Genomic DNA, 26,502 nt, shown 5'->3' with positions numbered 1-26,502 from the left:
GAACGGAACCACCGCCAAAGGCGCTGCCAGGGACACGTGCGGAGTCCATCAAGTTTGAACCTCTTAAGACAGAGGATCTCAATTTCGCCTTTCCAATTGAGTTTCCTACAAAATTTCCGACCGTAATTCCTGGGGACCTTGGGGGAATTTTGTCGCCGAGAACAGGTCGCCGAGAACAGGAAGCTTAATTACCCTGAAAATTGCCTTCAACAAACGCTTAACTAGTGGGTCTTATGTCACAAACCTTAAAGTATATAAAGTGTTTACTCTAGAAGCAATAGTCCAGTACAGACTGCTGATGCAGAGGCACCCGGCGTCAACTTTGATGCTTGTCAAAAGGAGGATGCCCGAACAAGAAGCGTATTTGGCAAATATAGGCGTCTCATTTCACCAGCCCATGACCAGGAATCCTGTCCATGTGAATTACCATATACAGTAGACAGACATTGACGGAACTTGCACTTAGACGACTCCAAACGCTTATCGAACTGATCCATAAATTAGGCGTGAACATTGTGGCCTCAGATACGTTGATTTTGTCGAGTGAAATCTGCTATGCTTATTCCTCAATGGGTAAACAGTGCGAGTATCCAATCAGAGCTCGTTGGCCATAAATCAGACCAATGACTGCACTCAATATCAGGTGAATATGGTGGGACCTGAAAAAAAGCAAAACTTCATCAAGAACCTCTGTCTGACCGCGATCCTGAGAACATGAGGAACAATAGGCCATGAAAGTAATATCTAGGCGCATGGCCCCCATTCAGCCCCCGCTAGTAGACTCTCACAATCAACAATCAGCAATCACCATGGGCGTTACCATCAACCCTAGAGACTCCATGAAGTCAACTTGGCGCCAAGAAAAAAGCCAGTGGTCCTTCCCACACAAGTTGCTCGAACGAGTCAACCTCTACCATGTGGACCTTGACCGGGAGGTTCCTGTCCATGCGAAGACGGATAAGCTGCCATACCTACCAGATTGGCAGATGCACCGCTGGATCCTATACTACGCTTGCCTCCCCCTTATCGTCCACCAGCTGTTTGTATCCCTCACAGGATGCCAATTCTACCCAGTCGTCGCTTTCGTCTACTACTATCAAGCAGCACGCCTCTTCACATGGAGTGAAGTGCGCTCCCTCCGCGAACTCGGTCATAAACATGGATTCTTGGATGGAGATAAACATGAACGGGATGGAGTCCCCGACGCAGGAGTAGGGAAAGCACTTCTATCAGTCGTTCTCGCGGGGCTTTTACGGCCGTTGTTCTCCGTCTACCTGACCTATAACAAGACCCAAGCTCCCATATCTCTGAACTGGACATGGGTACTTATCGAGGTCAGCCTTTATAGTGTCGTTGTGGACTTCTGGTTCTACTGGTACCACCGACTGATGCATGACGTGGACGATCTTTGGAAGTACCACCGTACACACCACCTTTCCAAGCACCCTAATCCGTTACTTACAATCTACGCGGACTCAGTACAAGAGTTTTTTGATATCGTCGGTATTCCGGTAATGGCCTTTTATACGATGAAATTCATGGGGTTGCCAATGGGATTTTACGAGTGGCATATCTCTCAACTCTATGTCTTATTTGCAGAGATTGCCGGACACAGCGGTCTTCGTCTACATGCATGTGCACCGAACCCTATGTCTTGGTTGATGAGAATATTTGAAATGGAATTGGTTATTGAGGACCATGACCTTCATCACCGCAAGGGGTGGAGGAAGAGTCATAACTACGGCAAGCAGACTCGTGTTTGGGACCGAATTTTTGGAACCTGTGGAGATCGGATAGAGAGTGTGGATTCCAATGTTGACTATGAGAATCGAGCGGTCATGCCTATCTTTTAGCGGGTATGATTGTCTTGGGGTGTTATTGTTTTTCGGCTTCCGGGTAATTATGAAGATACACTGAACATGAAAAGCAGATGGCATAGAAGATTCACGATTCATAATACCTTGACATTTTTTCGACTCGCTCAAAGTTCCATACATATGCCCGAATTGCTAATTCACAAAAGTTGCCCATCAATTCCAGGTTATTCTTGAATGTTTAGACGAAGTGTCTAGAAGGTAAAAAGAAGCATCTCTTCACGCCACTAATCTAGGTTCTTAGATGTGTCTCAGCGTCTACTGTAGGTTCAAAAGTGGATACATTATTTGCGGACACAAACCAATAGTCTGGCTTCAAACTCACACGAACCGTTCGGTGGGGTCGAATGACCCAATTTCGCGTGTTCGTGGAGATCTGTTGTCGGTGGGGCAAAACATCATGAACACAAGTTCAGTATCAACACCTATCGATATCTCATGCATTTCGCGGCGAATTTGCGTGTAACTCCTAATATGACGGACAGGAATGCGATTATCCGGTAGTCTTTCTCCACTGTTTTGATCATCTCTCTCCTTGCGGGGGTTCTCTCGAACCGGTGCTATGACCTTCACCGTGCCGATCCATCGGCACACGATCCACTGAAAGGCAATATGACGGATTGGATTGGACCTCCTACAGATGCCGATCAAGAAGAAATAAACAATGTTTGCGCCAAGACAACACCTTCTACGTCATGGTTGTCCCTTTTTCAGCTAGACAGCTGATCGGTTCTCTACTTAACCCGCCCATTCCTGCTAGATCTACCCCAGGACCTTGAGCTCCTTTTCAATGCTCACTTGTTCCATTTTCAAGCATTAATGGCTACTGTAACAACAACCATAGCCCCTAATGGGGCAGCAAAGGCCGAGACAGTGAGGGAAGTCCCTGCTGGAACAGACGCCGCGGCTAATGCAGAGCTTGCGAAAGCATGGAAGGAGATGGAAAATCGGGTTCAAGAGCTTGCGAAGATGTCTCATGGCAAGGATTACGATCCTAATCTACAACCTAGCGATGTAATGGCAAATTTGGACGCCATCCAGAATCCTAGGAAGAAATCATATATCTCGCCAGGTGTCAAAGAAGCCTTCAACAATACCCTCACTGCTGTCTCCAAGGTTGGCGGTATGATCGCAGATGCTGCGTCCCAGGTAGGATTCCATCAGTACCAATATATGATGAGTATGCTAATCCATAAAAGGTCTTTGCCCCAGCCGGACAATGCTACAATGCTCTGAACTTCGTTATCAGCGCCTGGCAAGGCTATCAAGAAGTCTTCGGTGAACTTAGCTCACTATTCGGAAGATGCGGCGAGTTCCTGGATCGACTGCATCATTATGTCGCTGGGAAGATGAACGCGACATTGACCGAAGTCGCCTGCCAAGTGCTACAGCTTTTTGTTAGTGTCTGCGACCACGCAATGAAGATTCGGCATTCCGGTCGTTTCAAGTTCAAAACTTTTATGAAGATTGCGTTCTTCTCTCAAGATGACTTTAAAGGCTTGATCGGTGAAATGGACAGTCTCACAGATAAAGAACAATTGCTTGTGTTGGCCCAGACATACGAGAAGGCATCAAAGGCTGCCGAGTATTCGAAAAACACAATGGGCCTTTTGTCCGAGGATCGAATGGAAAGGTCAGAGCAGAAGAAGGCTCTGAATGATAGAAGTCAGATCTTGAAGACCTTGAATTTTGATAACACGCCAGACACATGGGATAGCAATGCACAAGCACCCATCGCAACCTGGGGAACGACGTACCAGAATATTCGCCAGAACAATGTGGAAGGAACGGGTCAATGGCTCCTCTCCGACAAATCTTTCCAAACTTGGATGAGCCCAATGACTGATACTCCCGTTCTTGCACTTGTCGGTCCTGAAGCCGCGGGAAAAAGTTATCTGGCTTCAACTGTCATCAACCATCTACGTACGCAGGTCACCGCACAAGTGGAAACCTCTAGACGTCTTGTGGGATTCTACTTCCTTGATGAAAGGAAGGCCAATGCGGGAATTGCTGTTCTTGGAAAGTCGATCATTTGGCAGTTCGCTGACGGCGACGCGTCGTATATGCAGTCGGCTGCTGGTACATGTCGGAAGGCTGGTACCATTGATCCTACTAGGTTGATGCCCCGATTGCTTCTTGAGAACCACGATGAGCTGGAAAATGTTGATGTGACCTTCTTTATTGTCATCAACAAGCTCGGTGACAAAAAGGGACATATTCACCCGGCTGTAGTTAAGTTCCTCCAACAGGCTACTCGTTGTAAGCGGCGCGCAGTTCGTGTGTTGTTCACCACCACACAGGACACTATCGACCGACTTGAGCGAGACCAATTTACATGCCCTGTTATTCAAATTCAAAAACGGAACGCAGATGATGCCATGAAATATATCGACGCTCGAATGGACAGGATTGATTCGCTATCTGACACAAGGCAAGATGGTATCGCAGAACTCCGATGCGATATTCAAGACAGGCTCTACAAAGCAACCAAGGGAAATTATTACATGATGGATAAGACTTTAACCAAAATTAGCTCCTTGGACTACGACAAAGACATCTACAATGCCCTTGATGGCGCAGGCAGAAGTCTCGAGGATCACATTGTTGATGATGTACGCAGGCTCAATGAGACCCTCTCAGCCAAAGAGATTGAAGAAATGAACAAAATTATCCTTTGGGTTAGCTTTGCACAGGAGCGAGTGACAGCTGATATAATGTCAGCAGTGCTGCGCTTTAAAAACGACGCAGTGTCCCTTACTCCTCTAGGCGAACGACTCAAGAAGAAGTTCCTCCTATTTGAGATTGATAACGATGGCTATGTCGCATTCCGATCAGAGAAGATTCTGGACGCCATTCCAGAGCGAGCCGCAGCAGCCAAAGAGCGCCAAAGGAAAAACCCAGCCGTTAACGAAGGCGAGGTTGAGATTCTTCGGCACTTCCTAAAATCCGTCTGCCCCCCGGGACTAGCGGAGAAACTCGAAATGGAGCAGCATTTCAGGGAAAAATTGAGCGCTCGGCAGCAACAAATCTATCGCGAGGACGAGAACCATGCTCACTTTCAGCTTGCCAAGGTTTGCCTTCATGCTCTGGCTAACAAGGCAGGCGAGAAACTGAGGCCGCTGCGCGGGTATGCCTCTCGTCAGCTTGTTTACCATATTTCCCAAGTGGACTTGGCAGAGATTGATCCTGAGCTAAAGGGTCAAATTGGACCTGACTTGGTCAATCTCTTCCGTGATCGAGACTCAATTGATAATCTTCTCTGGGCCACCAAGACTGTCCCAACCTTCCCATCCTGGCTCCTTGAAAAGAGCCAGATGGCTAAGATTTGCGATTGGCTGAGCAGAGAAAGAATCGTCGCCAATGTCAACGAAGAAGGGAAGAAGTGGCTTGCCAATTTGTTTGGGACTACGGAAAGTCACCGATTTAACACGATTATTTTGCCTTGTGCCCGTCGGATGGCAGAGTTGTGTCTCAAAGAGGAGTCACCTGCCCAGGTTGCGACGATGGCATTCTATTGCCTAGATGATTACTTTGTGAAGGTAAGTTTACCTCTCTCACCCTCTGGATCGCTTATACTAATGCTAGTTTACTCAGACGGGGGCGTTAAGCGAAGCTGATTTCAAGCATCGTGCATCCACACCCCGCCTTTCCGAAGTCGAGGGCCTGATAAGATCGGAGACCCTCGTCTCGAACCCGGACGCACTATGGGAAACCCAAATGGGTTATGTCTATGACGGCTTCTCCCAATTTTCAAAGGCTGAAGAAAGATGCCGCAATGCGCTGAAGGACGCTCCCAAAGGTGACAAAGCGCCCTGGCGACCCTTGCTACTTCTGGCCAAGGTTGTCCAGTCACACACAGAATCGATTGAGATTTTAAAGCAGCTTATGGAACGCTATGAGAATGACTCTGCCTGGATGGCCGCAAATGAGAAATCATATGCCGAAATGGCCTTTATTCTTGGAAATCGGTATTGGAGCACAGATAGGTCAGAAAAATCCGGCAAGAGATATTCTCAGTGTCTTCAGCACGACCCTACCAACACCAACTTCTTTAAGGCGATTCTTGCACGATACCATGACACGGAAAGATGGGAGGGTATTATTGGTTTCTTTGAACAGATGCACTCCCAGTCTCAACTTGCCCCAATGGCGCTTAGCCTGGCTGACGAGGAGAGACTCCATGTGATCGTTCTGCTTGTCGCAATCAACACAAAGAAGTACTACATCTTTGATCATATTTACCCCAAGGCAATTGCCATGGCTACGAAGAACAGAGATCACAATGCTGCATTCTATCTTCGTGAGTCCTACGCAGGTGCCCTCGCTGTACTTCCCGAGCTCCCACTGGAGAAGGTTACAGAATTGCTGGAAATAGCTGCAATGGAGGACATTCCAAATACGACCTTGAACCCCACAGTGGCCTTCTTCCTCATCGGATACAGATTAGGACGGATCTATCTCGACAAAGCGATTGAGGCCAAGAACGCCGGAAGAGCCGAGAAGGCAATCGAAACCCTGGGGATGATGCAAAAGGTCGTGCCCGAACAGGTCAATGAGGATCAAATGCGTCTTCCTCTCCGTCTGTTTGGCGCCAGGTACTTCAAGCAGCAAGACGATCTACCCACTGCCTACAAATTAGCACACAACACTCTGCAAATGGCCATTGAGCTGCTGTCTGATGAAGATGACAGCAATGACACCCTAGCCTACACCAAGATCTTGCATGCTGCTATTCCATTCGGTGACAAGAAGAATGCTCTCGCAGCTCTTTGGATGTTGAAGATTGGTGAAGGGGACCAATTCTCCTTCCGTTGTAGCTGCAAGTGCGGAGCTGCATGGATTTCGCCGGGTAATATGTGGTGGTGTATGGACTGTATCAACATGGTCTTGACTCCCGACTGCTACAAGAAGGTCAAAAGTGGTGAGTTCTTCAACAATATTTGCCACAAGAACCACAGTCATTTCTTCCTGCCTGATTTGGAGGAGTCGAGATTGAAGGACTTGCCTAAGGACCATGTGCCATGGGGAGATGAAGATATCCTGCTTGAGGATTGGAAGAAGGATATTATCAAGACGTATAATTTGGGTCAAAAGACTAGGTGATTCAAGCCAGCTCGTCTGATCTGGAGTCTGCATTGTACATAATGGCTTTGGAATATGAGAATTTATGTTAGTTTTTATTGAGATATTTGCTTACGTGCATAGAACTACAATACATTTAAGAATAGACTGCGTTTCCAGCGCAAATCGTGGAGTCGGTGAATCTCGGGCGTCCAATATAAGATGTGGCAGCAATTATAGCCTCGGAATTGGAGGAGTGTGGTGGCCCCTCCAGCCCCTTCAACATCCCCACACTCGCTCCGCAATCGCATCTTCCCGGATAAATTGTATCGCGCCAGGGATGAACCACACCCGTGGCCTCTGATCTTTACGGCTTTCGGTCTATCTCATTTCCAGTCACAAAAAATTCCTCACTCCATTCTTTGATCACAAACAATTGAAATACGCTCTTGTCACTGTATATAGGCCCACTGCCAATCGCCCACTTAAGTCCCGCCCCACGCGATGCCGCTCCCCTCGCTCCCTCTTTTCTTGGCAGCGCAACAGCATGCGCAGAATGATGCCGGCAAAGTCGCTGTGATTGATGCCACCAAAAAAGAGTCATTTACTTTCACACAACTTCTCGAGGATGCGGCGGCACTTCGCAAACAGATCCTAGAGTTGCTGGGGCTGACGGCCACGGGTGACTTGGAGGAACGGCGCATTGCATTCCTTGTACCGAATGGCTACGACTATGTTGTTACTCAATGGGCCACCTGGGCTGCGGGTGGAGTTGCTGTCCCTCTCTGTAAGTTACTGCGCGTTCCGCGCGCGATTGTTCAATTGCTAACAACTGCCAGGCACAAGCCACCCCGCCAAGGAGCTCCTATATACCATCGGCGACTCGGACCCTTCGTTGATCCTCATCCACCCTGCCTTCGAGAGATTGGCTCCAGCGTTACGTGAGGGATGCACCACGGATATCCCATTCCTTGGCCTTGATCCTTTCAGCCGCAATGACTCGCCCTCCTTGCCCACATTCGTTCCCGCATTCCCGCTTAATCGCCGCGCCCTTATGATCTATACCTCTGGAACAACAGGCAACCCCAAGGGAGGCGTGAGCACACACGAGATCATTGAGTTCCAAGCGAGCTGTCTCGTTAAGGCATGGAAGTATAGCCCATCCGATCACCTTATCCACGTGCTCCCGCTCCACCACATCCACGGCATTATCAATGGCTTGACGGCCTGTCTTCTGAGCGGCACCACTGTGGAAATGCATCCCAAGTTCGATCCGAAAGTTATCTGGGAGCGCTGGCAGGATCGTGGCTCATCGACTATGTTCATGGCTGTACCGACCATCTACTCTCGTCTGAATGATTACTTCGATGCGAACATCCGTGGAACAGACCGTGAAGAAGCGGCACGGGAGGGAGCAAAGGCTCTGCGTCTCGTTGTTAGCGGGTCGGCTGCCCTGCCCACTCCCGTCAAGACTAAATTTGCCGAAATCACCGGCCAGATACTGCTCGAGCGATTTGGTATGACTGAAATCGGTATGGCGATTAGCTGTGGATTGGAATTAGATAGGCGAGTTGATGGAAGTGTGGGGTGGCCGCTCCCCGGAGTTCAAGTCCGTTTGACTGAGAAAGAGACCGGACGCGTCATCGAAGAGATCGACCAAGATGGTATGATCGAGATTAAGGGCGGCAATGTCTTCCGTGAGTATTGGCGGAAGCCAGAGGCAACGGCTTCTGAGTTCACGGCCGATGGGTGGTTTAAGACCGGTGATGTGGCTAAGCGGGATTCTACTGGGGCATACTTCATTCAAGGTCGTGCATCTGTTGACCTGATCAAGTCTGGTGGATACAAGATCTCTGCGTTGGAAGTGGAGCGGAAGATGCTTGCGCTAGAGTCGATTCAAGAAGTGGCTGTTGTTGGACTCAAGAATGAGGAATGGGGTCAGCAGGTGGCTGCCGTTGTCAAATTTCGTGAAGGGGTAGGTTTTGACATCTTCCAAAAATTGTCTGTATTGGATATCGCTAATGTGATCTAGGCTACACCATTGGAGCTCCCAGAACTGCGCGCTATTCTGAAGACCGAGATGGCGCCTTACAAGGTGCCCACAGTCTTAAAGGTTGTTGATGGGATTGAGCGCAATGCCATGGGCAAGGTCAACAAGAAGACCCTCATTCAGAAATATTGGCCTGATAAGGCTTGAGAGGCAACTCATGAGTGAAATAAGTGTGCTTAGCGTATATACATAGAAGAATTAGATCTAGGGATACATATATTGACTGGAAGATCTCTACAGCTTTTTGTACGTGACGTCATGCTATCACCTACTACTGTAGTTAGTTAGATTGACATGTCACGTGTGGCTTACATAATTGCCAGCTTTCCGTTGAGTTTTCTTCCCGTGGAAGCGCACAGCTGTTTTTCCTTTCTTCAACATATTCACGGTCTCCATCATACCCTTGCGGACGGAACACCCATTTCATTCGCAAATTTTAGCATGAGACCCAGAGCAATTGAGGCTCGTTCTAATCCTGGCCCCTGCCGTGGATCGGTTTACCGTTCCCCCCGAGGAGTTCAGGTTCGCTTTTGAGCACACAACTCTGGTTTCAAAACTTGACTTGTTTGTCAAATTTTGAACTCCAACCTCCTCAATGAGGCTTCTGTATTCGTGGTACTTTATGGAAATTGATGTCGGGTTCATCGTAACCCCGGAGCGAACTGCACCAAGGCCATCACTGGCGCTCTCGAAGGCCTAGCCATGTCTCTGCAGAATATCATGTTGTTCTGCGCAGATACGTGGCTGCTTGCTTTGGAGAGTGATCGCATACCTCCCATCAACAATACTAACAAACAGGACGCGGACCGTATCGAATCCCAGATCGTCCCACACTCCCATTTCCCCCCTTCGGCACTTTCGAAGTCTCGTTCGTCTATTGCCCAATGATATTCGAGGTCAAATTTGTGCCAATAGTAAGCTCCTCCAGTTCGACAAAGATCTTTCTGGAGCTCCTTCGTGTTACGTCCGCTCCCTCTATGGGGCTGGATGTGTCTAAAGTAGGAGATACATACCTGTCAATATAGTCTCATATAGTGAAGCAATCCAGCTCAATGAACATCATCAAAGTTGAATTTACATTTGCAAATAGATTTTAAAAGTAGCAGGCCTCGCACACTTATGTCTGAAACAACCACCGAGGATCCTTGTCACCCAAGAACTCACCCTCTCCATCCCCAATATCCTCGCCAAACGGCTTCAACCCCTTAGCATCCATCTCCCGAACCTTTCCAGCATTCTCCCGCCGCAGCACCAACCACAAAATGCCAACAACAAAGATGTTAGCAACCAAATATCCTAGTGCAAAGCCATGTCCAAGGAAATATCGCGGACTGTCTTCAGTGCGGTACAACTGCGTCCCAATCACGGCACCGATATTCCCAACACTGATCTGTAGCGCATTGGCAATACACCGCTTCGTCTGCCCAGAAACATTGTTCGCAGGCCAAGACAGCACGATAGCGACCGATGGATAAATACCCGCAGCAGCAAAGATCGTACCCACATAGGACACGCCGGCTCTGTGGTCGGTTAGCAGCAGAATATAGCCGATGCAGGCGAGGGCCGATGTGCCCATGATAAAGGGCGCACGGACGCGAAGCTTCTCCGACGCGACGGCGACACTTAGCGTCATCACGAAGGCTACGGCATAGGGAGGGACGGAGAGGAGTTGTGCTTCAGCCGCTGAGTATCCAAGTTCCTTGATAATAGTGGGCTGGAATCCCGTGTCAGTGTCGGCAATCAATATATAATAGAGCATAGTGCACTCACCAGAAAAAGGGACAATGTGTATAATGGCAGCGACATGGTATGGAAGCCTAGACAGTATAGCCAGACCTTTGGATCCTTGAACGCATCCAGTACTGCAGACCAGGTGAAGCTCTCATCCCGCGTGGCATCATTATCATTCTTCAAACGGAATTGAATGAATTCTCGCTCCTCGGGTGATAAGAATTCCGCCGTCGATGGGTAGTTGTATACCCAGAAGTAAGCGATAACAGAAGCGATCACGGTGACCAGTCCTTCCTGGGAGTCGAGATCGTGTTAGTCCAAGAGACCGTATAGACGTGCAGTATGAACCCATTTACCAAAATAAATATCCATCGCCATCCACTATAACCCCCAACGCCATCCATGTGCGAGATTCCCTAGTCATAGCATTAGCGCCGCCTCTACCAGGATTGTACTTCGATCATACCCAAGCAAGGACACCACCAAAAGCACCTGCAAGACTCGCAGCGCTAAAAAACAGACTAACTCGATAATGCTGCTCATTTCGCTTATACCACATCGAGATATAGTAGACCACACCGGGAAACAGGCCACTTTCTGCGACACCTAGGAAGAATCGTGAGGCGAGGTACCCGGAGTAATTCTGGACCACGCCCAGTAAAGTTGCGACCACTCCCCATATCAGAGTTAGGGTTGGAAGCCAGGTTCTTGGTGTTGCCTTTTTAAGGATGATGTTGCATGGGATCTCAAATAGGACGTAGCCGACGAAGTATAAGGTAAGACCGGTGAGGTATTGGTCTCCAGCTGCGTAGACATTGATCGCGTTAAATTCAAGTTTCTCGGATTGCCAGTTGTTGAGACATACTCATTTTAATATCGGTAGTCATTCCTTCAAGTTTCGCATTTCCAACTACAAGACATAGTCAGCCTCTGTATGCAGCTTGGACGATGTTGGGTTTCAAACCATTGCTTCGATCTAGAAATGATAGCAAGTATAGTAGTGTCAAAGGTGGTAGCAGCCGATAATCTAACTTGCGAAGTAAAGACTTTTCGTTGATGCTGACAGCCTCCGCAACACTACTGGATGACGGCGAAGTAGTAACATGCTTCGCTTCAGGACTGGTAGCCGCGTCGACTTCCTTTTTTTCACTGATAGAAGCCATGAGGATAATCAGACCCAAAAATAGTAGGCAATTAGCACGAATGTAGAGAATGAGATTCTTTCATTGCTAATAAATTGCCCTCAAAATATCCCAGAGCACATCATCAACGGTGCGCTTCACGCGATGGGCAACACGAAAGGACTGTTCCAGGTGTTGCATCATATCAACTCCCGGCCGAGAAACTCAGTTTGAAAATAGCCAATGAGAGTCAGCTGAAAGGCTTTTGTGGCTCGCGATGATACAGAGCCAACGAGTGAAAACGAAGCGCGGCGATGAGCAATATTAGGGTTGTGATGACGAGCTCGGGTGGGGACCAGAGTTTGCGTCAGGGACCACAACTGCCATGTGGGGAAGGGATGTAATAGCCTTCTCGTTGGATAAACCCTGAAGATTTGTTCTTTATTTCCAAGTTGTTTATTATTTGCACTAATGGCTGTGCAAGATTAATTATCAGCCTTTGGAGAGAAACAGTGGAATGCTAAGGTGGTCTTGCAAACAATGTCAAATTTGGATCAAGTAATGCTATTGACAATCGGTTGACCAGATTTTCAAAGAAATCACAAGTCTTGAGAATCAGAGGCATGAGTATCGATTGAGCCACCTACACTATGGCCTTTTCCTGACCCGGTTTTGATTTCTGGAACATGAACGTCCAGTACATGATGCCATAAGGGTACAGCCGCCAGAGGTAGCTTACAATCACATGTGTCCCATCCACAAATTAGACTACTGACAATATGTTCCTTCATGATATGTGAGCGAAGAGAATTTCGGTCAGATAATATCTTCTGACAGTTGGCCCATCTGCATTGAAATGCGTGGCGAGATTCCACAACTGGTTTTTTTGTTTTTCGTGTCTTTTCGACAATTGCTGGATGGTGCAGGCTTCGTCTCAGAGACGTGGGATCTGGCGAGATCTTAGATGAAGAGACTGGCTTTGAGGGTTTGCAAGCTGGTCGGCCACTGGATGGTTTCGTGACCCGGTTTGTATGGGTTGGTGTCCGTGGCACTGGTGTTTGATCAGGCGCAAATTTGTGATTTGGCGAAGTGGAAATGACCAGTTGTGGCTCAGGGGTGTGAGAAAAGTAGGGGGAGCGTCGAGGTGGCGAGCTTATATTCAGGGTGTTTAGAACGGTCCGGCCACTTGGTGGCTTGGTGACTCGATTGGGGTGGCTTGATGTGCGCGTCACTGGCTGCTGAGCCGGACACGGGGTGGATGGGGAAGAAGACCCAGGGCTTGTAGATCGAATTGACTCGGTCTCAGAAGAATGAAGCGGTCTCGAGCTGGAGCGTCCTTCCATTGAAGTCTCCGAGCCATGAGGGCAAGCGTTGGTAGTCATATTCGAAATTGAGGGGTTGGGCATGATGGGCTCGGGGTCAATAATATCCCAGCGAAAGGTTTCCAGGTCCGAAGAGAAGTTCACTGCTGGAAAGTTCTTCTGCAGGACGACTAGGTGCTGATTCAATCCCCTTTCAGTTGGATGCTGGTTTGCTGCAATCAAAACGTCGCGAGCAATCGTTGTGGCGTCATACGACTCTTTGATAGCCGCATCGTCGGTGTTCAGAGGGCGAACAAGTTCATCCTTAAGCGTGAGGTAAGAACGAGAGGAAGTTGTCAATGCATAAACAGAAAGATCCAATCTTGAACTCTTTTTCCTTTGACTTGACTCCTCCGGGGCAGCTTGAGAAGGAGAACGATTGGGGATGCGAACGAGGGTTGTATCGGGAGTTTCCAGGCTCGGTAGGTCGGGTTCTGGATGCTTCCGCAGGGGGAAGATAGACGTGATTCTATCATGCCCTGCGAATGGCAATGAAGGTAGCGGGAGACGTCGGTAAGGGCTGGGGTGATCGGTCATAAGCCCCGCGCTTGGAAGTTTGACGTGGGCGTTTGGAACAGAGGGGCTGCCATAGAGCAAGAGCGGTTGCGGTGAACGAAGTACCCGTCTTGAAGCCATGATTGGGCCTCAGATTGGGTATGCTCCCAATCCAATTCTTGAAGATCAGACTGGCTAGGTGTGAGTTGGAATTAAAATTCAAGATCGAAGGTTGGAAGAATGTGGATTATGTCGTGGTGTGTCATAGACGAAGGTAAGAACCAGTGAATGATGTGGTTCGAAGTTCCATATTAAAAGTTGTGGAGAGGGTCAACAACCTTACAAAGTTGGGTGAGAACTTAGAGTAGACTATCAGGATTCTTCATATTCACTTCCTCAGATCGTAAGCCCCTCCAAATTTGGCGCATTCGTTACTGATCCTGGGATAGGGAATGCATTTCATAGGGCAGATCCACTAAAGCAAACTCAGACAATGTTCTTCTGTTTGCTGATACTTCCTTTTTGTATTATGCGTATATTTATGAGTCTTCCATTAAGCAATTTGGCTATATATGATTGGATGGTGTGATGTGCATACACGTTGGCTAAGAGCATATGCAACTGCCCGAGACCTGTGCATACCCGCAAGGTCTTAACAGCCGTTGTTCTTCGAAATTCTGTATCTGCCCACAAACAGACTGGCTGTATTTTATAAAGGCTTCTAAATCGGCTAGTGCCACACGCTCTGGCTTTCTTACTAATATCCTGAAGGGACCACTAAATGTGCAATTCCAACCCCACCCACCTTGACAAGTGATTTTGTAGACTAAAGGCCAGCCGAGTGAGAACCGGCAACCAGATATAACTATATTCCAGACCGCCAGGGATGGTCCGGCGAAAGAGCGGAGCGGGATGTACAGTGTATGGCGACGCGCAAGTGGCTGCAAGAGCCGAAGCACCTTGAGACTTTACTTCGCACAAGCCTAGCAATGATCCGTGAATAGAAGAAGGAAAGAAAGATGTGAAAACTGGAGTGCACGTGGCGGGGTACGGCAGATGCGTACGGATTGTTGGTTCGTCGGAATTTAGTTCCAAGGCCTCCCCTGTAGACGCCATTGACATACGCCACTTCTTGGAAACTTGATTTACGGAGAGTTGAAAGATGAAGTCATTTGTCAGATCGGACCGCTGCAAGGTAAGTGCTTCTGACCCCAAGTCGTTAATCAAATGCAAAAGTGTATCAATTCTTTTAAGCGGGAGACCATTGAATGGATATTTAAAAGCACAGCAGACCAAAACCACACCATGTGAACTACATGGTTTCTTCGAATCTCAATTTCCCTTGCTGTTAGTTAGCTTGCAATCCAAGTAACGAATGCAATCTTTTTGCTGTCTATTGTCTGTCAGCACGACTTTCATGGCGACTTCCATGGCGACTTTCACTGCGAGTATCATCATTACTACCCGACAAATATCGTTCCACAGGGTCCGGATCGCCAGAGCCACATTGAGAAATTCTGCGCCCAGCCTTCTTCCTATCCGAAGCCAAAGTCTGTGCGAAAGGACATTTCTCACGAATAGTTGGTCCATACCAGTAAAACACGTATATGGGAATAGTGAATATAATGGCCAGGCATCCGAGAAGGGTAGAAGGCCATTCAAGCTTATGGGTGGTACCCATGTTAGAATACACTAGTCGTGTTAGATCAATTCCGGGGGTACAAAGGCCATTGATGGTAGTGCTCACTTGGTGAAGAGTAAATGGCAGCTACTCCAGCGAGGAAATCGCGAGCGAATCCATTGCCTCCAGTTGCCGATGCGGCGTATGGGCCATATGAAGCAATCATGTAATCGACTGTAGCCATATAAATTGAGAACTGGCATCAATGTCAGATTAGAGCGCATTGTGTTGGATATCTGGTACTTACATTGGCTATGGCAATGAGACATGAGAAAATCATGGGTGCAATCCAATGGACATGCGGTGGACCCAGACTAGTCCATGCAAATCCGAAGAGTCCAATTGTCAAAAGAGGTGCGACTTTTGCTGTCAGTGGAACTGCTTGAGGTGTAAAATCCATCATTAAGAAAACGAACCCCATAATAACCAGTAAAGACGAGCCTCTGGTTGTAGACCATCGGGGTCTTTTCTGCGGACATTGTTGTGATGGAAGATCCATGGCAAGAAGGAAAAATACGCGATGAAGTAACCGATGAGAATCCTATATTCCATTTGTTAGCGCAGCAGAATCTCTGCGTCGTCCACCTAGCTCACTCACGGGATGAATGCCAAGCCAGTGTCAATGGTACTGAAATTCCATTGCTTGTATACCGGGGTGTAAGATTGCAAGAAGATGAAGATCAAGGCGTCACTGAAACCGCTGAAAAGCGCCAGACACAAGACAATCGGCTCACGAACAAACATGATGAAAGGACGGGCCCAGATCATGAGAATATATCGTAAGGTCAAACGACTCTTCTTCAGCTCGTCACCGCTGTAAACCATCTGGCCTTGCGCCCGTCTCTTCCTCGCCTCCCTCGTGATGAGAATGCTGCATCGTGTTTCGGGGACAAACATATGCATGATCTGCACAAATCCTCCCAGAATCAGCTGCAGCCAGAAGTTCCAATGCCAATCGAGGTATGTGGCGACAAAACCACCCACAATGGGCGCGAGGACAGAGCCTGTCACCGAGGATAACACAACATATGCGACGGCCCATTGCTGCTCCTCTGCTTCCCACATATCGGCCACCATACCCAGTGTCACTGAGCCACCTGCAGAGGAAACACCACCAAGCAGACGACAAACAACAATTGTTCCAAAGTTGGGCGCTAGTGCACAAGGTATCTGCCAAATATTGACCAGAAATAGACTCAGTTGCATGATAGGCCATCGGCCAAATTCCTCACTGAATGGGGCCCAGAACTCGCATCCGAAGGCATAGGCGATGAGGAAGTCCATCTGTCCAACACGAGCAGCTTGCTCCGATATCTTGAAGTGCTTGGAGTAGAGCTTGATGCTGCTGGCGTAGAAACTGGCATTCCAGTTCATGGATAATTGCACAGCAAAAACAACAGAGATAATACTCCATTTCTTGTACCATGGATATGAATATCCCAGTTTGTCGTAGCACTGCCACTCCTTCAGCTCCTCATCTTTCTCCGTATGGCCATCTGTATATCCGTCGGTTCCAGTCACTCCTCCCTCGTAGTGGCTCCGTTGGGGCGTTCCACCTGGGGAGCGGACCCGTCTGTCTTGCTGCTCCTGTTTTTCCGGATCCCCATCTGTGACTGTGGATGATGATGCGTTCGACATTCCTAAGGTACGCTAGAACGAGCGAAAGTTATTGCGTGGCATGCGAAGATATGACTCGTTGGCGGAGGTGTCATTCTCCCCAGAAGGTAGTCCGTACATAGTCCACAAGAGAAGGTAATCAACGCTTCTAAGTACCCTGGCCATGAATACTTCCATGTTTGAGATGTGGTAGTATGTTGGCTTTCCAGTGTGACCGTAGGAGTATGGGGAAACTTCCGATTGGCTCAAATGTGATATACCAGTGGCTCGAATAAGCTTTACCAGATTGTTTCGCGTGTGGAGCAAACATCCGGGGACAATGACCCGATACATCGTCACGGATCTACCCTCCGCAACTGGGGATTGATGCTTTACAGGACGCAACTGTGCCCCGGAGGTTTGCGGAAGTTCAACGAGTGTAATCCCACTCACCGGATCTGAGATCCCGACCTAGACTGTTCTGGAGGCGTCCCATGCACTTTTCCCCAGAAAAGCTAGTACCCCCGGGTTTCGGTATTTGGGAACCTATGGTAAACCGAGGGCTGATACCTATTGTCTACCCTGTGACTAATGAATAGTGTAGCATCGAAAAACCAACTCGAAGAGCCTAGACCTACCAAAAAGAATTAGAGGAACGTCGGATTTATGAGAGCATGGGCAGCCCGTAAAAAACAACGCCATGGGATTAAGGATTATTTGACTTCTCTACCAGCTAAAGGAGATAGCTTTAATCTCTGAGTTGAGATCAACTCGGCCATGATGTGGGAATATCTCTCAATACTACGGAGCTGTATGGGCTTTACCATAGCCACGATCATTGTCCGACTGGATCGGGATAAGTATTGACCCATGCCCCCTCTCAGACATTATGGGCGGGTGACATGAGATAGAGTTCGATAAGGTTATATGTAGAAGAATGAGGGGAAATTGTGATCCAACGCAGTCAAAACAAGGAAGAGTTTTCATCTGTGCTGAAGCCTAAGTAACTATGGAATGACTAGTCTCTATATGCTCACAGTAAATAAAACGCCTCAAATACCGGACCGACCGCCGTCGGATTCCAGTAAATGAGGATCCCATGTATTTTGAACTCCGCGTCTCTTTGTCTGATATATCCTTGTAGTCGCGGGCTCCTAGGTTCCAACAAACTTCGCCCTGTTTTCGTCGCAGACTACCCCGAGTTTTGGGGTTCCTAACATTCCTTGCCGAGCATGGCTCCCATTGTAATCTCCCAATTCAGCGTCACCGATGGCAAAGCCCTAGCCGCCAGCTGCATCCACCGCTTTCTGGGCCCATCCGAACTGGGTTCTGGCCTGGCGCCATTGGACCCTCGAGTACCATGTTTCACAAATAGCCTTGCACTTCCCGCGCAACCTGCTGCCCAAACGGGAGACCTGACGACATCAAAAAGCAGTGGATGCAGAGACGAATCGCATACTTGGCTACGCAAGATGGTGTATCCCATCGTCTTATGAGCTCTCCCCAGATGGCACGCCGATTACGCCATCCGCGCGTCTATATACGTGTACACCTTCCCAGGTTCCCCGGGTGTCAGCCACAATTTAATATTCCAGCGGTGAAGCCAATGGCATCATCTAGCAGTATGATTGATCAATCAAATAAAACAAACCAAACAGATTCAAGCTAAAACCGAAACGGCGTGGATCCGGCGGGTTGTCGATCTCTCCGGGGAAGTAAGTTCATTGGGGTCTGCAGCCGACAGCCGACGGCGTAACCCGGTGGGGAGATCACGCCATGCGCCCAATCTTAAAGCTATCGCCAGAGCTTGTTTCGGAGCCGGTTAGGAGCCGGGTCGAATTGAGATTTAATTTAAATATGTAATCCTAAGTTTAATTATTAAGGAAGGGGTCATTTGGAAGATCTTCCGGCGCTTGATCAAGCTTCCCCACATTCTACTTCCAGCGGCCTGGGCATAGATCTGAAGAGATTAGTGTGTGGGGTAAATCTTTAAATTCTAGAAATTAACGTCGCTTGATAAATTTCCTATTTGAATTTTGATCATTAATGATGTCGAGAGAAGTGTTGAAGAGACTTGAGATGGTCCTGAGAGACAACGGGATGAGCTAGAGGAAGGACCCGCTTAAGATATTGGTCTTACCGCTGCTGCCGTCCATACTAGACAAAAGGAATAGATCCATCACTGTCGACACCACTCTCCGTGATCAAGACGATCAATGCATCGTGAGATGAAGATGAGAAGAGTAAGCTACGACTCCTCAGCGCTCCTGTCATGAGAAATTCAAAGACTAGACGCACATTGAACATGCCAGTGTTGATTGAAGCGTTCTATTATGCCTATATCTGCTTGGATAACAAAAATGTAGTCTCACTGTACCCGTAGGCACCTGATTCTTACAGTAAGTTCTTGAAAAGGTGTTTGGCCGAGAAATCAGGTAGGTGGAATTTTATGTGAATAACCTAGCAATCATTGCGCTAAGCTTAGCACATGTAGTCAGCAACCTTGCAAACCTTGGAAGTCACACCTATAATATTTAATGTCTCAGGAAGTCTTTGTCCACGAGTTGTCTGTGTAGAATGTGACATATATATGGAATTCATTGCAGGCTAATACCAAACAGGTAGGTCGCGATTATGTAATCTTTATACAACCTATAATCAATGCGCCATCAATGCCAATAACTCCACCCAGGATATCTCAAACCGCTGTCAATCGTAAATCGGAACAATAAGGAGGGCTATTATATATATATGGGGCTCAAGCAGACTCGGTCCACTCAGTCCAGGCCAATTGGTCAGAATGGGCAAGGCATTTGATCATATCGGGAGGTGCCGTTTGCCACTGAACAATTTCAAATTCATGCAGTTTTTGACTGAGGGTGTTGACATGATCGCCAACATAGCCTCGAATTTGTTTCGTCTTAGTCGCTTCTTTGTCAGAATAAGCCACATTCACCGATGGCACGGCTAAGATCTTGCCAAGACCTTGGCTGTACAGATCCTTGGCCAATAGCATAGGTTCACCCATGTCGCAGTCCGCGTCTGTTTGCTCTGCAGCCCGAAATCGAATAGTGTCTTCCGCAAGTGCCACGGCGTTCAATATTACCATACCGCCCCAACATGAGTACACTTGCAAAGGCAGGAAACTGTTGTATCGTGGCTTATTTTGTCGGTCATCGAAGAACATATCGTCACTTCCGCTCAACGAGCCACCGGGTAGGATCTCGAAAAAGGTGTTCCCAGCTAGCGACCGTGATTCCCAAACATCACGGAAGACGGTCCCGTTGAAAACCCAATCAAAAGCACATGTCATCTGAGCCCCCTGATTGACATGTTGGAATACAAGTTCCAGTATATCCTCGGGACACATCGCGATATCGTCTAGGAAAACAACCACCGCCTTTGGTGAGTACTTGCCTGCTAGTGCATGCAAAGGTTCCACCTCTTCAGCTTTCAGCGGCTGCAGCGCCTTGTTGCGGAGATTTGCAAGGGGTTCCTGGCTCGTATCATCCCCATCCAGTATTTTATGGCCACTAGTCGCGAGGAAGTACCTTACACCCATTTTATCCAGGAACGGTTTCAAAGCGTTGAGAACCTCCCACGTGCCATCCTCAGATCCACCATCAACAATCGAAATCGCGCAGTGTTTGGCACCTAAATATTTCACGGTCTCGACAACACTGCTCATCAATCGCGGAAGAGCATCGAGAGCCTCGTACGGGTTTAGGGCAAAAAAGTACCGCACTTGGCTGTTATCCTCCGTATCCCGCAAGTTCTGATATCTATCCGCAATACCGGCAGGGCAAGAAACGCGCTGATATGGCCACTCATCTCGGAAGTTCAATATTGAATGAACGTGTCGATCGAGTCGTTCGTGTGATATGCGATTAGTCGATGTAGCTTGACTTGAGTCTGTCGGTTTCTGGTGTTTCGACCATTGGGGCCATGTGCTTTTATTATTCCACTCGGGACTGAATTCTTGTAAACTCCCGCTCGATCCCGTGGGGGCTGCGGTGAATGTTGAGGCAGATTCGTTCGAAATATTCTCTGACGCATCCTGTACCGGGTCCGAAATCTCGGTATCGAGTATTAAAGGTCCATGCGACGGGTCGGCGATTTGTTCATACTGCGGGATCACTGGCAGCTTGCCATTGAAGACGGAGATGCCAAGGTCATCGTTCCAGCGAGTATAATATGCAACTAGCCTGGTTCCCAGGAATACTAAGCCCAGTACTATCGCGACCCCGCCCAGCAGGGCCTGGTACAGCCTGTGCCTGATGACGATCATCGCACCTCGACGATCAAAGCAAGTGGTGGGGAGAAACAGCTTTTCTTTGTTCCATTCCAGTTTAGTCAAGGTCCAACATTGAGTTAGGCGAGAGTGAAATGGGAGTGAGACAGAAGAGAAATTCGAACACGCGCAAAGGTGACATTCAAATGCATCTCAGAATTTTGATTAGGATGACACGCCGAGATTGCCGCATTAAGCATACGCAAGCAGGATCGTCGATGATCCGAATTCGGTCGCATTCCCACTCCATGGCCGAAAACGGCAACTGACCGCGTGGCCGGCAATCAAAACAACACAAGGTGATGGGAAAGTCAGAAAGGAATATTCAACTCACTCAAGATAACGCCAAACTGTGCAGATATGAAGCTCAAGAACCGCGTTTCAGATTTTTCTATGGGAACCACATTGGGGTAAATTGGGCAGCGATCGCTCGATATTGGAAGATCGGCGGCTATTTAAGCTAAGACAAACTCATGTCTGGAGGAACCAAAAACCAAAGAGAGGGAAAAGTGAGAATGGCGCGAGATTGCAATCTTAAGAGTTCATCGAACAATCAGCGCTAGATCAATTATCCGGGGACACTATTGGACACTAAAACGCTTCATTCAATTGAAAGAGCGCATTTCCTTGATTAAGATCCTGGTTATCTTTCAATCAGCGCACGGACGACAATGGGAAAGTGGGAATTAAATCCGAGTTCCGGATGACTAAGAGGCACTGTGGCTGAAGTACAAGTGGGGGCTCAAAACGCATAAACATGGCTCCACTTCTCCATTGTATCAGCCGATGGCCGACTGGCGATTGATAGCTGCCGAGCACGAAATGCGGCACTGTCATGGCGCAGTGCATCATGTAATGCAGCAGGGATCAGCTGCCCCCGATTATAAGAATCTCGTGCAGCTACCCCTCCTTACTTTTTATTTTCAATAAGCCCGGAGTCTATTGTTTCTCGGCCTCCAGTCAACTTCTACTTCAATTGACATCTACATCAATTTACAATGACGACGAAACGCCCCAATTTTATGGTGATTGTCGCCGATGACCTGGGTTTCTCCGACGTGGGCTGCTTTGGTGGCGAGATTCGTACCCCTCACATTGACAAAATCGCAGAGGAGGGGTTGCGATTTACTGATTTCCATGCGGCGGCAGCATGCTCGTGAGTCTATGAAACCGATCATCACCAAATTTCTACTAATAAAGTCTCCTGAAAATAGTCCCACTCGCGCCATGATCATGACTGGCACCGATCACCACATCGCAGGCCTGGGTAACTTGATCGAATGGACCAACATTTCCGGACAGAATGGCCCCAAGGGATCTGCGATGAGTACGGCCCCGCAGCGTGGTATGCCAGGATATGAGGGGTACCTGAATGAACGCGTGGTCGCGCTTCCCGAGGTGCTGCGGGATGCGGGGTACCACACCATGTTATCTGGCAAGTGGCATCTGGGCCTGACACCCGAACGTTCTCCTCACAAGCGTGGTTTTGTTCGCTCATTCGCCCACCTTCCTGCCTGCTCCAACCACTATGCCTTCGAGCCCCAATTGCGCGATAATGACGATATTCCCACTTTCATCGAGGCCAGTTACATTGCATTGCACAGTGAGGATGGAGAGTATGTGCGCCAGCTTCCCGAGGGCTGGTACTCGTCAGACGGCTATGGAGACAAGATGATTGACTTTCTGCGCGAATGGAAAGAATCCGGTGGCAGTGCTGGACCGGATGGAAATGGAGATCGCCCCTTCTTTGGTTACCTGCCTTTCACAGCGCCCCATTGGCCACTTCAGGCACCGCGTGAGTACATCGACCACTACCGCGGAGTCTACGATGAGGGTCCCGATGCTCTGCGTCAAAAGCGCTTGCAGCGCCTGAAGGAGCTGGGTATGATTCGCGACGATGTAGAGGCGCACCCTGTCGTTGCCGACGAGATCAAAGACTGGGATGAATACACCGACGAAGAGAAGAAAAAATCCTGCGTATCAATGGAAGTCTTCGCTGGAATGGTGGAGTGTATCGATGCCAACGTGGGCAAGGTGGTTGAGTACCTGCGCTCAATTGATGAGCTAGACAATACATTCGTTTGCTTTATGTCCGACAATGGTGCGGAGGGCGCCGCCTACGAGGCCTACCCCATGGTGCAAAACGGCGTCATGCCCCACCTACAAAAGTATTACGACAACAGCCTTGAGAACCTGGGTGCTGGAAACTCGTTCATCTGGTACGGTCCGCGCTGGGCGCAGGCCTCCACAGCTCCCTCGCGTCTCTACAAGGCCTATACAACTGAGGGTGGAGTACGAGTCCCCTTCACTTGCCGCTTCCCCAAGAACATCAACCTCAACCCCGGCGATTCAACCGCCGCTAAGGGCGGTATCACCGATCAATTTTCCACAGTCATGGACCTGGCACCCTCAATCCTGGATATGGCCGGCGTCAAGCACCCTGCACCAACATACCAAGGGCGCGAAGTTGTCTCCATGCGTGGTCGTAGCTGGCATCCCTGGGCTACCGGCCAGGAAGAGCGCATCCACCCGAAAGATTTTATCCAAGGCTGGGAAACCTGTGGTCGAGCTGCACTCCGCTGTGCGGACTGGAAGATTGTCTTCATCCCCAAGCCCAAGGGACCCGAGAAATGGCAGCTGTACAACCTCGTTGAGGACCCTGGTGAGATCCATGATCTTGCGGACCAGGAGCCGGAGAAGATGAAGACTCTTCTTAAGCTTTGGGATCAGTATGTTCTTGAGACGGGTGTTATTCCTCTTTGCCCTGATCTAGGTGCCTTCTTGGAGGCAACTGAGGCTCAGATGCCGGAGAATGCGTGGATGGAGTTTGATTACTGGAAGACTGGTGCGAGAGATGAACCTGAGAAGTTTACTCGGGAACCTCCTCGCTTTCAGCGGAGTGTTCAGCAGTGGTAGAGGCCATGTACCCAGGTGGTAAATGTTAAATAAAATAAGTCATTTCAATGTTGTTATTATGTATCAATGAAAATAGAGTTAAAACATTCGTTCGATGACCTACAATAATTTCCAAGCAACATTCATAGTGAGCATGTTCATGGCAAACTCCTACCTGGGTGGGCTTTTGAGCTTTGTCATTCCTTGAGCAGCCCGGTTCCCGAGGTCCTAGGTTTATCATAGGTAGCTGAGTTTCCCAAAACTCCAACAGCCACACTAGCAATTGATGATGGGCTACGAACATCTTAATTGACTTCCAGATACAGATACTCAGATAGGTAGGTCTCTGAGCACCTCAGATGCACAAAGCCAGATCAATGGATCAAATCTATATCTTAGTATACAAGCTCAATATAGTACAATATAAGTCCCCATGAAGTTCTTAAACACCCCTCTTGATCGCCCAGAAATAATTTCCCCAATCCTCAGATCCAGGAACAATCTTCCACCCCAAGCCAGGCACATAAATAGTACCCACACACTTCCACTTCGATCCTTCCAATGCAGCAGCACCCGCACGAGTCACAGCCGTATCCGCAGCACGAATTAACGCCTCCTGCGACCAAGCATGTAACTCAGACGGATTCACGAACTTATTCCATTCATGCGTACCACGGGGCACAACACCAATCGGCCACGGCGCCTCAGCAATAACCTGATTCAAGATGAAAGAAGGAAGTGTCCGCGCAATAGTCGAACCCACCAACCAACCACCCGGCTTAACCGCACGCAGACAATTAGCCAAGAATGCTTCGGGGGTCGTAGTCTTGAAATCGATATGCTCGATAACCTCAAATAGGGAAACGACATCAAACTGCGGGTGTGTAACTGAAGATTCGGACGGGGATTCAACTTCCGACGCAAGGACATCTTCCAGGGTTGTATTCAGATAACGGAACTTCCCGCTGCGTAGATGTGAGTCGACAGTCGGATCCATCCGGGCATGGTTCTTCGCGATCGTGATCAGGGCCGTTGTGGGATCAATGGCTGTCATCGATGCGGCGCGGGTGGGTGTTGGTGCATCTGCGGCTGGGTCGAGGGGGATAGTACGCGCCAGTGACTCGGCGAAAATACCACCACCGCAACCAATGTCAAGGTAATGCAGGTTTGCGGGTTTGCTGCCGGGGGAAAGGGCATCTGCTGGTGGGGGTCCTTCGGCGAGACATTGTGCGATGAATTCGTGGCGGAGAGGGTTCATCAGGTGTAGGACTCGGGAGTGGCCCATTGGGTCCCACCATTCGCTGGCGAGTTTGGAGAAATGGGAGACTTCATCGGCGGAGACTGAGGATGTGGAGTGGTTGCGGGTGAGTTGTGACTTCTGTTGCACGGTAGATCGAGAGGTGATCTGGAGTCGGCATATTGGCCTTGAAGCTGTGGGTGCGCGCAATGCACGGAAAGGTAGAGAGCGGGGGCGAATTGATGCCATGTTGAAGAGGGGGAATTGGGCTTTGCGATATGGTAGGGCGGCGCAAGCTTCAGCAAGGCCTGCTTTGCTGAGCTTTGGAAGGGTTCTGTGATTTAGTGGTCTAGTGAGTAGTTAGAATATATATCCAATGTATTTCATCGTGAAGAGTCGCAGAGAGCAGGGAAGCACACACCAAAATCGATGCATTATCCGGGGCTCCGGATCGTACGTGGGGAGCAAGAAAGTTGAAGCTATCCCCGATCGCAGAATCTCGGGAACAAACAGAACAAATGTGCCAAGACACCTAGAGCTTTCAGATCACGTAGCTTTCAGGGCCAGTCAAGTTTCCAAGGTTCTAATGCGTTATATCCAGAATTTGCCAAAATTAGCATTGAACGGCCAGCAGGTTGGACTTGACTGATTTCTTGCAGCATTTGATCCTTTCCTATGGAATGTGCATTCTTACATATTGGACATATGGAATTAATGAATCCAGCCCCCTGATCCAACTGTTTGATATTGTATTTGCCCTTCCAGCAGTTTTTATACAACCATCTTAGTCACGCCAATTGCTTCATGTCAGGAACAGACTGAAACATCGACAGCAAATGATAAGTCAGCAAGTTAACATGTGACAAGGGAATTGTTGGGAAACAGGACTTTCACATGTGAAAGTGGTTTAAGTGGGGAATTGATTGGATCCACGCAGTACTCTTTGACCTTCACCAAGGACACGAGATATCTTTCCTGTTTTACTCAAATCTCGCTATGACCGTTTCAAGTTTATTTTCCTGGTTGTGCCCAGTTAGATCTTGTATAGCAAACTTTGATCCCTGTCGAATCGCGGGGCGCCATCGCTCCGGATGGGAGTGACCCGGGGA

General features: G+C 48.6%; 10 protein-coding genes across 10 annotated transcripts; 5 read left to right on the top strand and 5 right to left on the bottom strand.

Moving 5' to 3' along the window:
- Positions 1-809: 809 nt before the first annotated feature.
- On the top strand, positions 810-1,853 carry N7503_009898 (sterol desaturase family protein; the record flags this gene model as incomplete). Its single annotated transcript, XM_057069444.1, has 1 exon — positions 810-1,853. One exon carries the CDS (start codon positions 810-812, stop codon positions 1,851-1,853), a length of 1,044 nt encoding a protein of 347 aa, XP_056916055.1.
- Positions 1,854-2,693: 840 nt separating this feature from the next.
- Positions 2,694-6,977, top strand: N7503_009897 (uncharacterized protein; the record flags this gene model as incomplete). The annotated part of the gene is made up of 3 exons (XM_057069443.1): positions 2,694-3,023; positions 3,074-5,413; positions 5,460-6,977. The coding sequence occupies 3 exons, from the start codon at positions 2,694-2,696 to the stop codon at positions 6,975-6,977; spliced, it is 4,188 nt and encodes a 1,395-aa protein (XP_056916054.1).
- A 462-nt stretch (positions 6,978-7,439) lies between these two features.
- On the top strand, positions 7,440-9,132 carry N7503_009896 (acyl-CoA synthetase; the record flags this gene model as incomplete). The annotated part of the gene is made up of 3 exons (XM_057069442.1): positions 7,440-7,722; positions 7,775-8,910; positions 8,968-9,132. 3 exons carry the CDS (start codon positions 7,440-7,442, stop codon positions 9,130-9,132), a joined length of 1,584 nt encoding a protein of 527 aa, XP_056916053.1.
- Positions 9,133-10,102: 970 nt separating this feature from the next.
- Positions 10,103-11,879, bottom strand: N7503_009895 (uncharacterized protein; the record flags this gene model as incomplete). The annotated part of the gene is made up of 6 exons (XM_057069441.1): positions 10,103-10,699; positions 10,756-11,010; positions 11,073-11,132; positions 11,183-11,520; positions 11,582-11,626; positions 11,681-11,879. The coding sequence occupies 6 exons, from the start codon at positions 11,877-11,879 to the stop codon at positions 10,103-10,105; spliced, it is 1,494 nt and encodes a 497-aa protein (XP_056916052.1).
- Positions 11,880-12,797: 918 nt separating this feature from the next.
- N7503_009894 (uncharacterized protein) lies at positions 12,798-13,834 on the bottom strand (the record flags this gene model as incomplete). The annotated part of the gene is made up of 2 exons (XM_057069440.1): positions 12,798-12,888; positions 13,110-13,834. The coding sequence occupies 2 exons, from the start codon at positions 13,832-13,834 to the stop codon at positions 12,798-12,800; spliced, it is 816 nt and encodes a 271-aa protein (XP_056916051.1).
- Positions 13,835-15,086: 1,252 nt separating this feature from the next.
- On the bottom strand, positions 15,087-17,012 carry N7503_009893 (putative MFS multidrug transporter; the record flags this gene model as incomplete). The annotated part of the gene is made up of 5 exons (XM_057069439.1): positions 15,087-15,385; positions 15,441-15,570; positions 15,622-15,734; positions 15,791-15,915; positions 15,973-17,012. The coding sequence occupies 5 exons, from the start codon at positions 17,010-17,012 to the stop codon at positions 15,087-15,089; spliced, it is 1,707 nt and encodes a 568-aa protein (XP_056916050.1).
- Positions 17,013-18,202: 1,190 nt separating this feature from the next.
- Positions 18,203-18,466, top strand: N7503_009892 (uncharacterized protein; the record flags this gene model as incomplete). Its single annotated transcript, XM_057069438.1, has 1 exon — positions 18,203-18,466. One exon carries the CDS (start codon positions 18,203-18,205, stop codon positions 18,464-18,466), a length of 264 nt encoding a protein of 87 aa, XP_056916049.1.
- Positions 18,467-19,728: 1,262 nt separating this feature from the next.
- Positions 19,729-21,258, bottom strand: N7503_009891 (glycosyltransferase family 69 protein; the record flags this gene model as incomplete). Its single annotated transcript, XM_057069437.1, has 1 exon — positions 19,729-21,258. The coding sequence occupies one exon, from the start codon at positions 21,256-21,258 to the stop codon at positions 19,729-19,731; it is 1,530 nt and encodes a 509-aa protein (XP_056916048.1).
- A 972-nt stretch (positions 21,259-22,230) lies between these two features.
- N7503_009890 (arylsulfatase) lies at positions 22,231-24,177 on the top strand (the record flags this gene model as incomplete). The annotated part of the gene is made up of 2 exons (XM_057069436.1): positions 22,231-22,417; positions 22,476-24,177. Exons 1-2 carry the CDS (start codon positions 22,260-22,262, stop codon positions 24,175-24,177), a joined length of 1,860 nt encoding a protein of 619 aa, XP_056916047.1. The 5' UTR covers positions 22,231-22,259.
- Positions 24,178-24,598: 421 nt separating this feature from the next.
- Positions 24,599-25,642, bottom strand: N7503_009889 (3-demethylubiquinone-9 3-methyltransferase; the record flags this gene model as incomplete). The annotated part of the gene is made up of 1 exon (XM_057069435.1): positions 24,599-25,642. One exon carries the CDS (start codon positions 25,640-25,642, stop codon positions 24,599-24,601), a length of 1,044 nt encoding a protein of 347 aa, XP_056916046.1.
- Between the last annotated feature and the right edge of the window lie 860 nt (positions 25,643-26,502).

Source organism: Penicillium pulvis (genome assembly GCF_028828015.1).
Source record: "Penicillium pulvis strain IBT 33274 chromosome Unknown scaffold_8_segment0_segment0, whole genome shotgun sequence".
In the NCBI taxonomy this organism is placed as follows: domain Eukaryota; kingdom Fungi; phylum Ascomycota; class Eurotiomycetes; order Eurotiales; family Aspergillaceae; genus Penicillium; species Penicillium pulvis.
The sequence above is the reverse complement of the archived record's forward strand: the minus strand, read 5'-3'. Positions and strand labels throughout refer to the sequence as shown.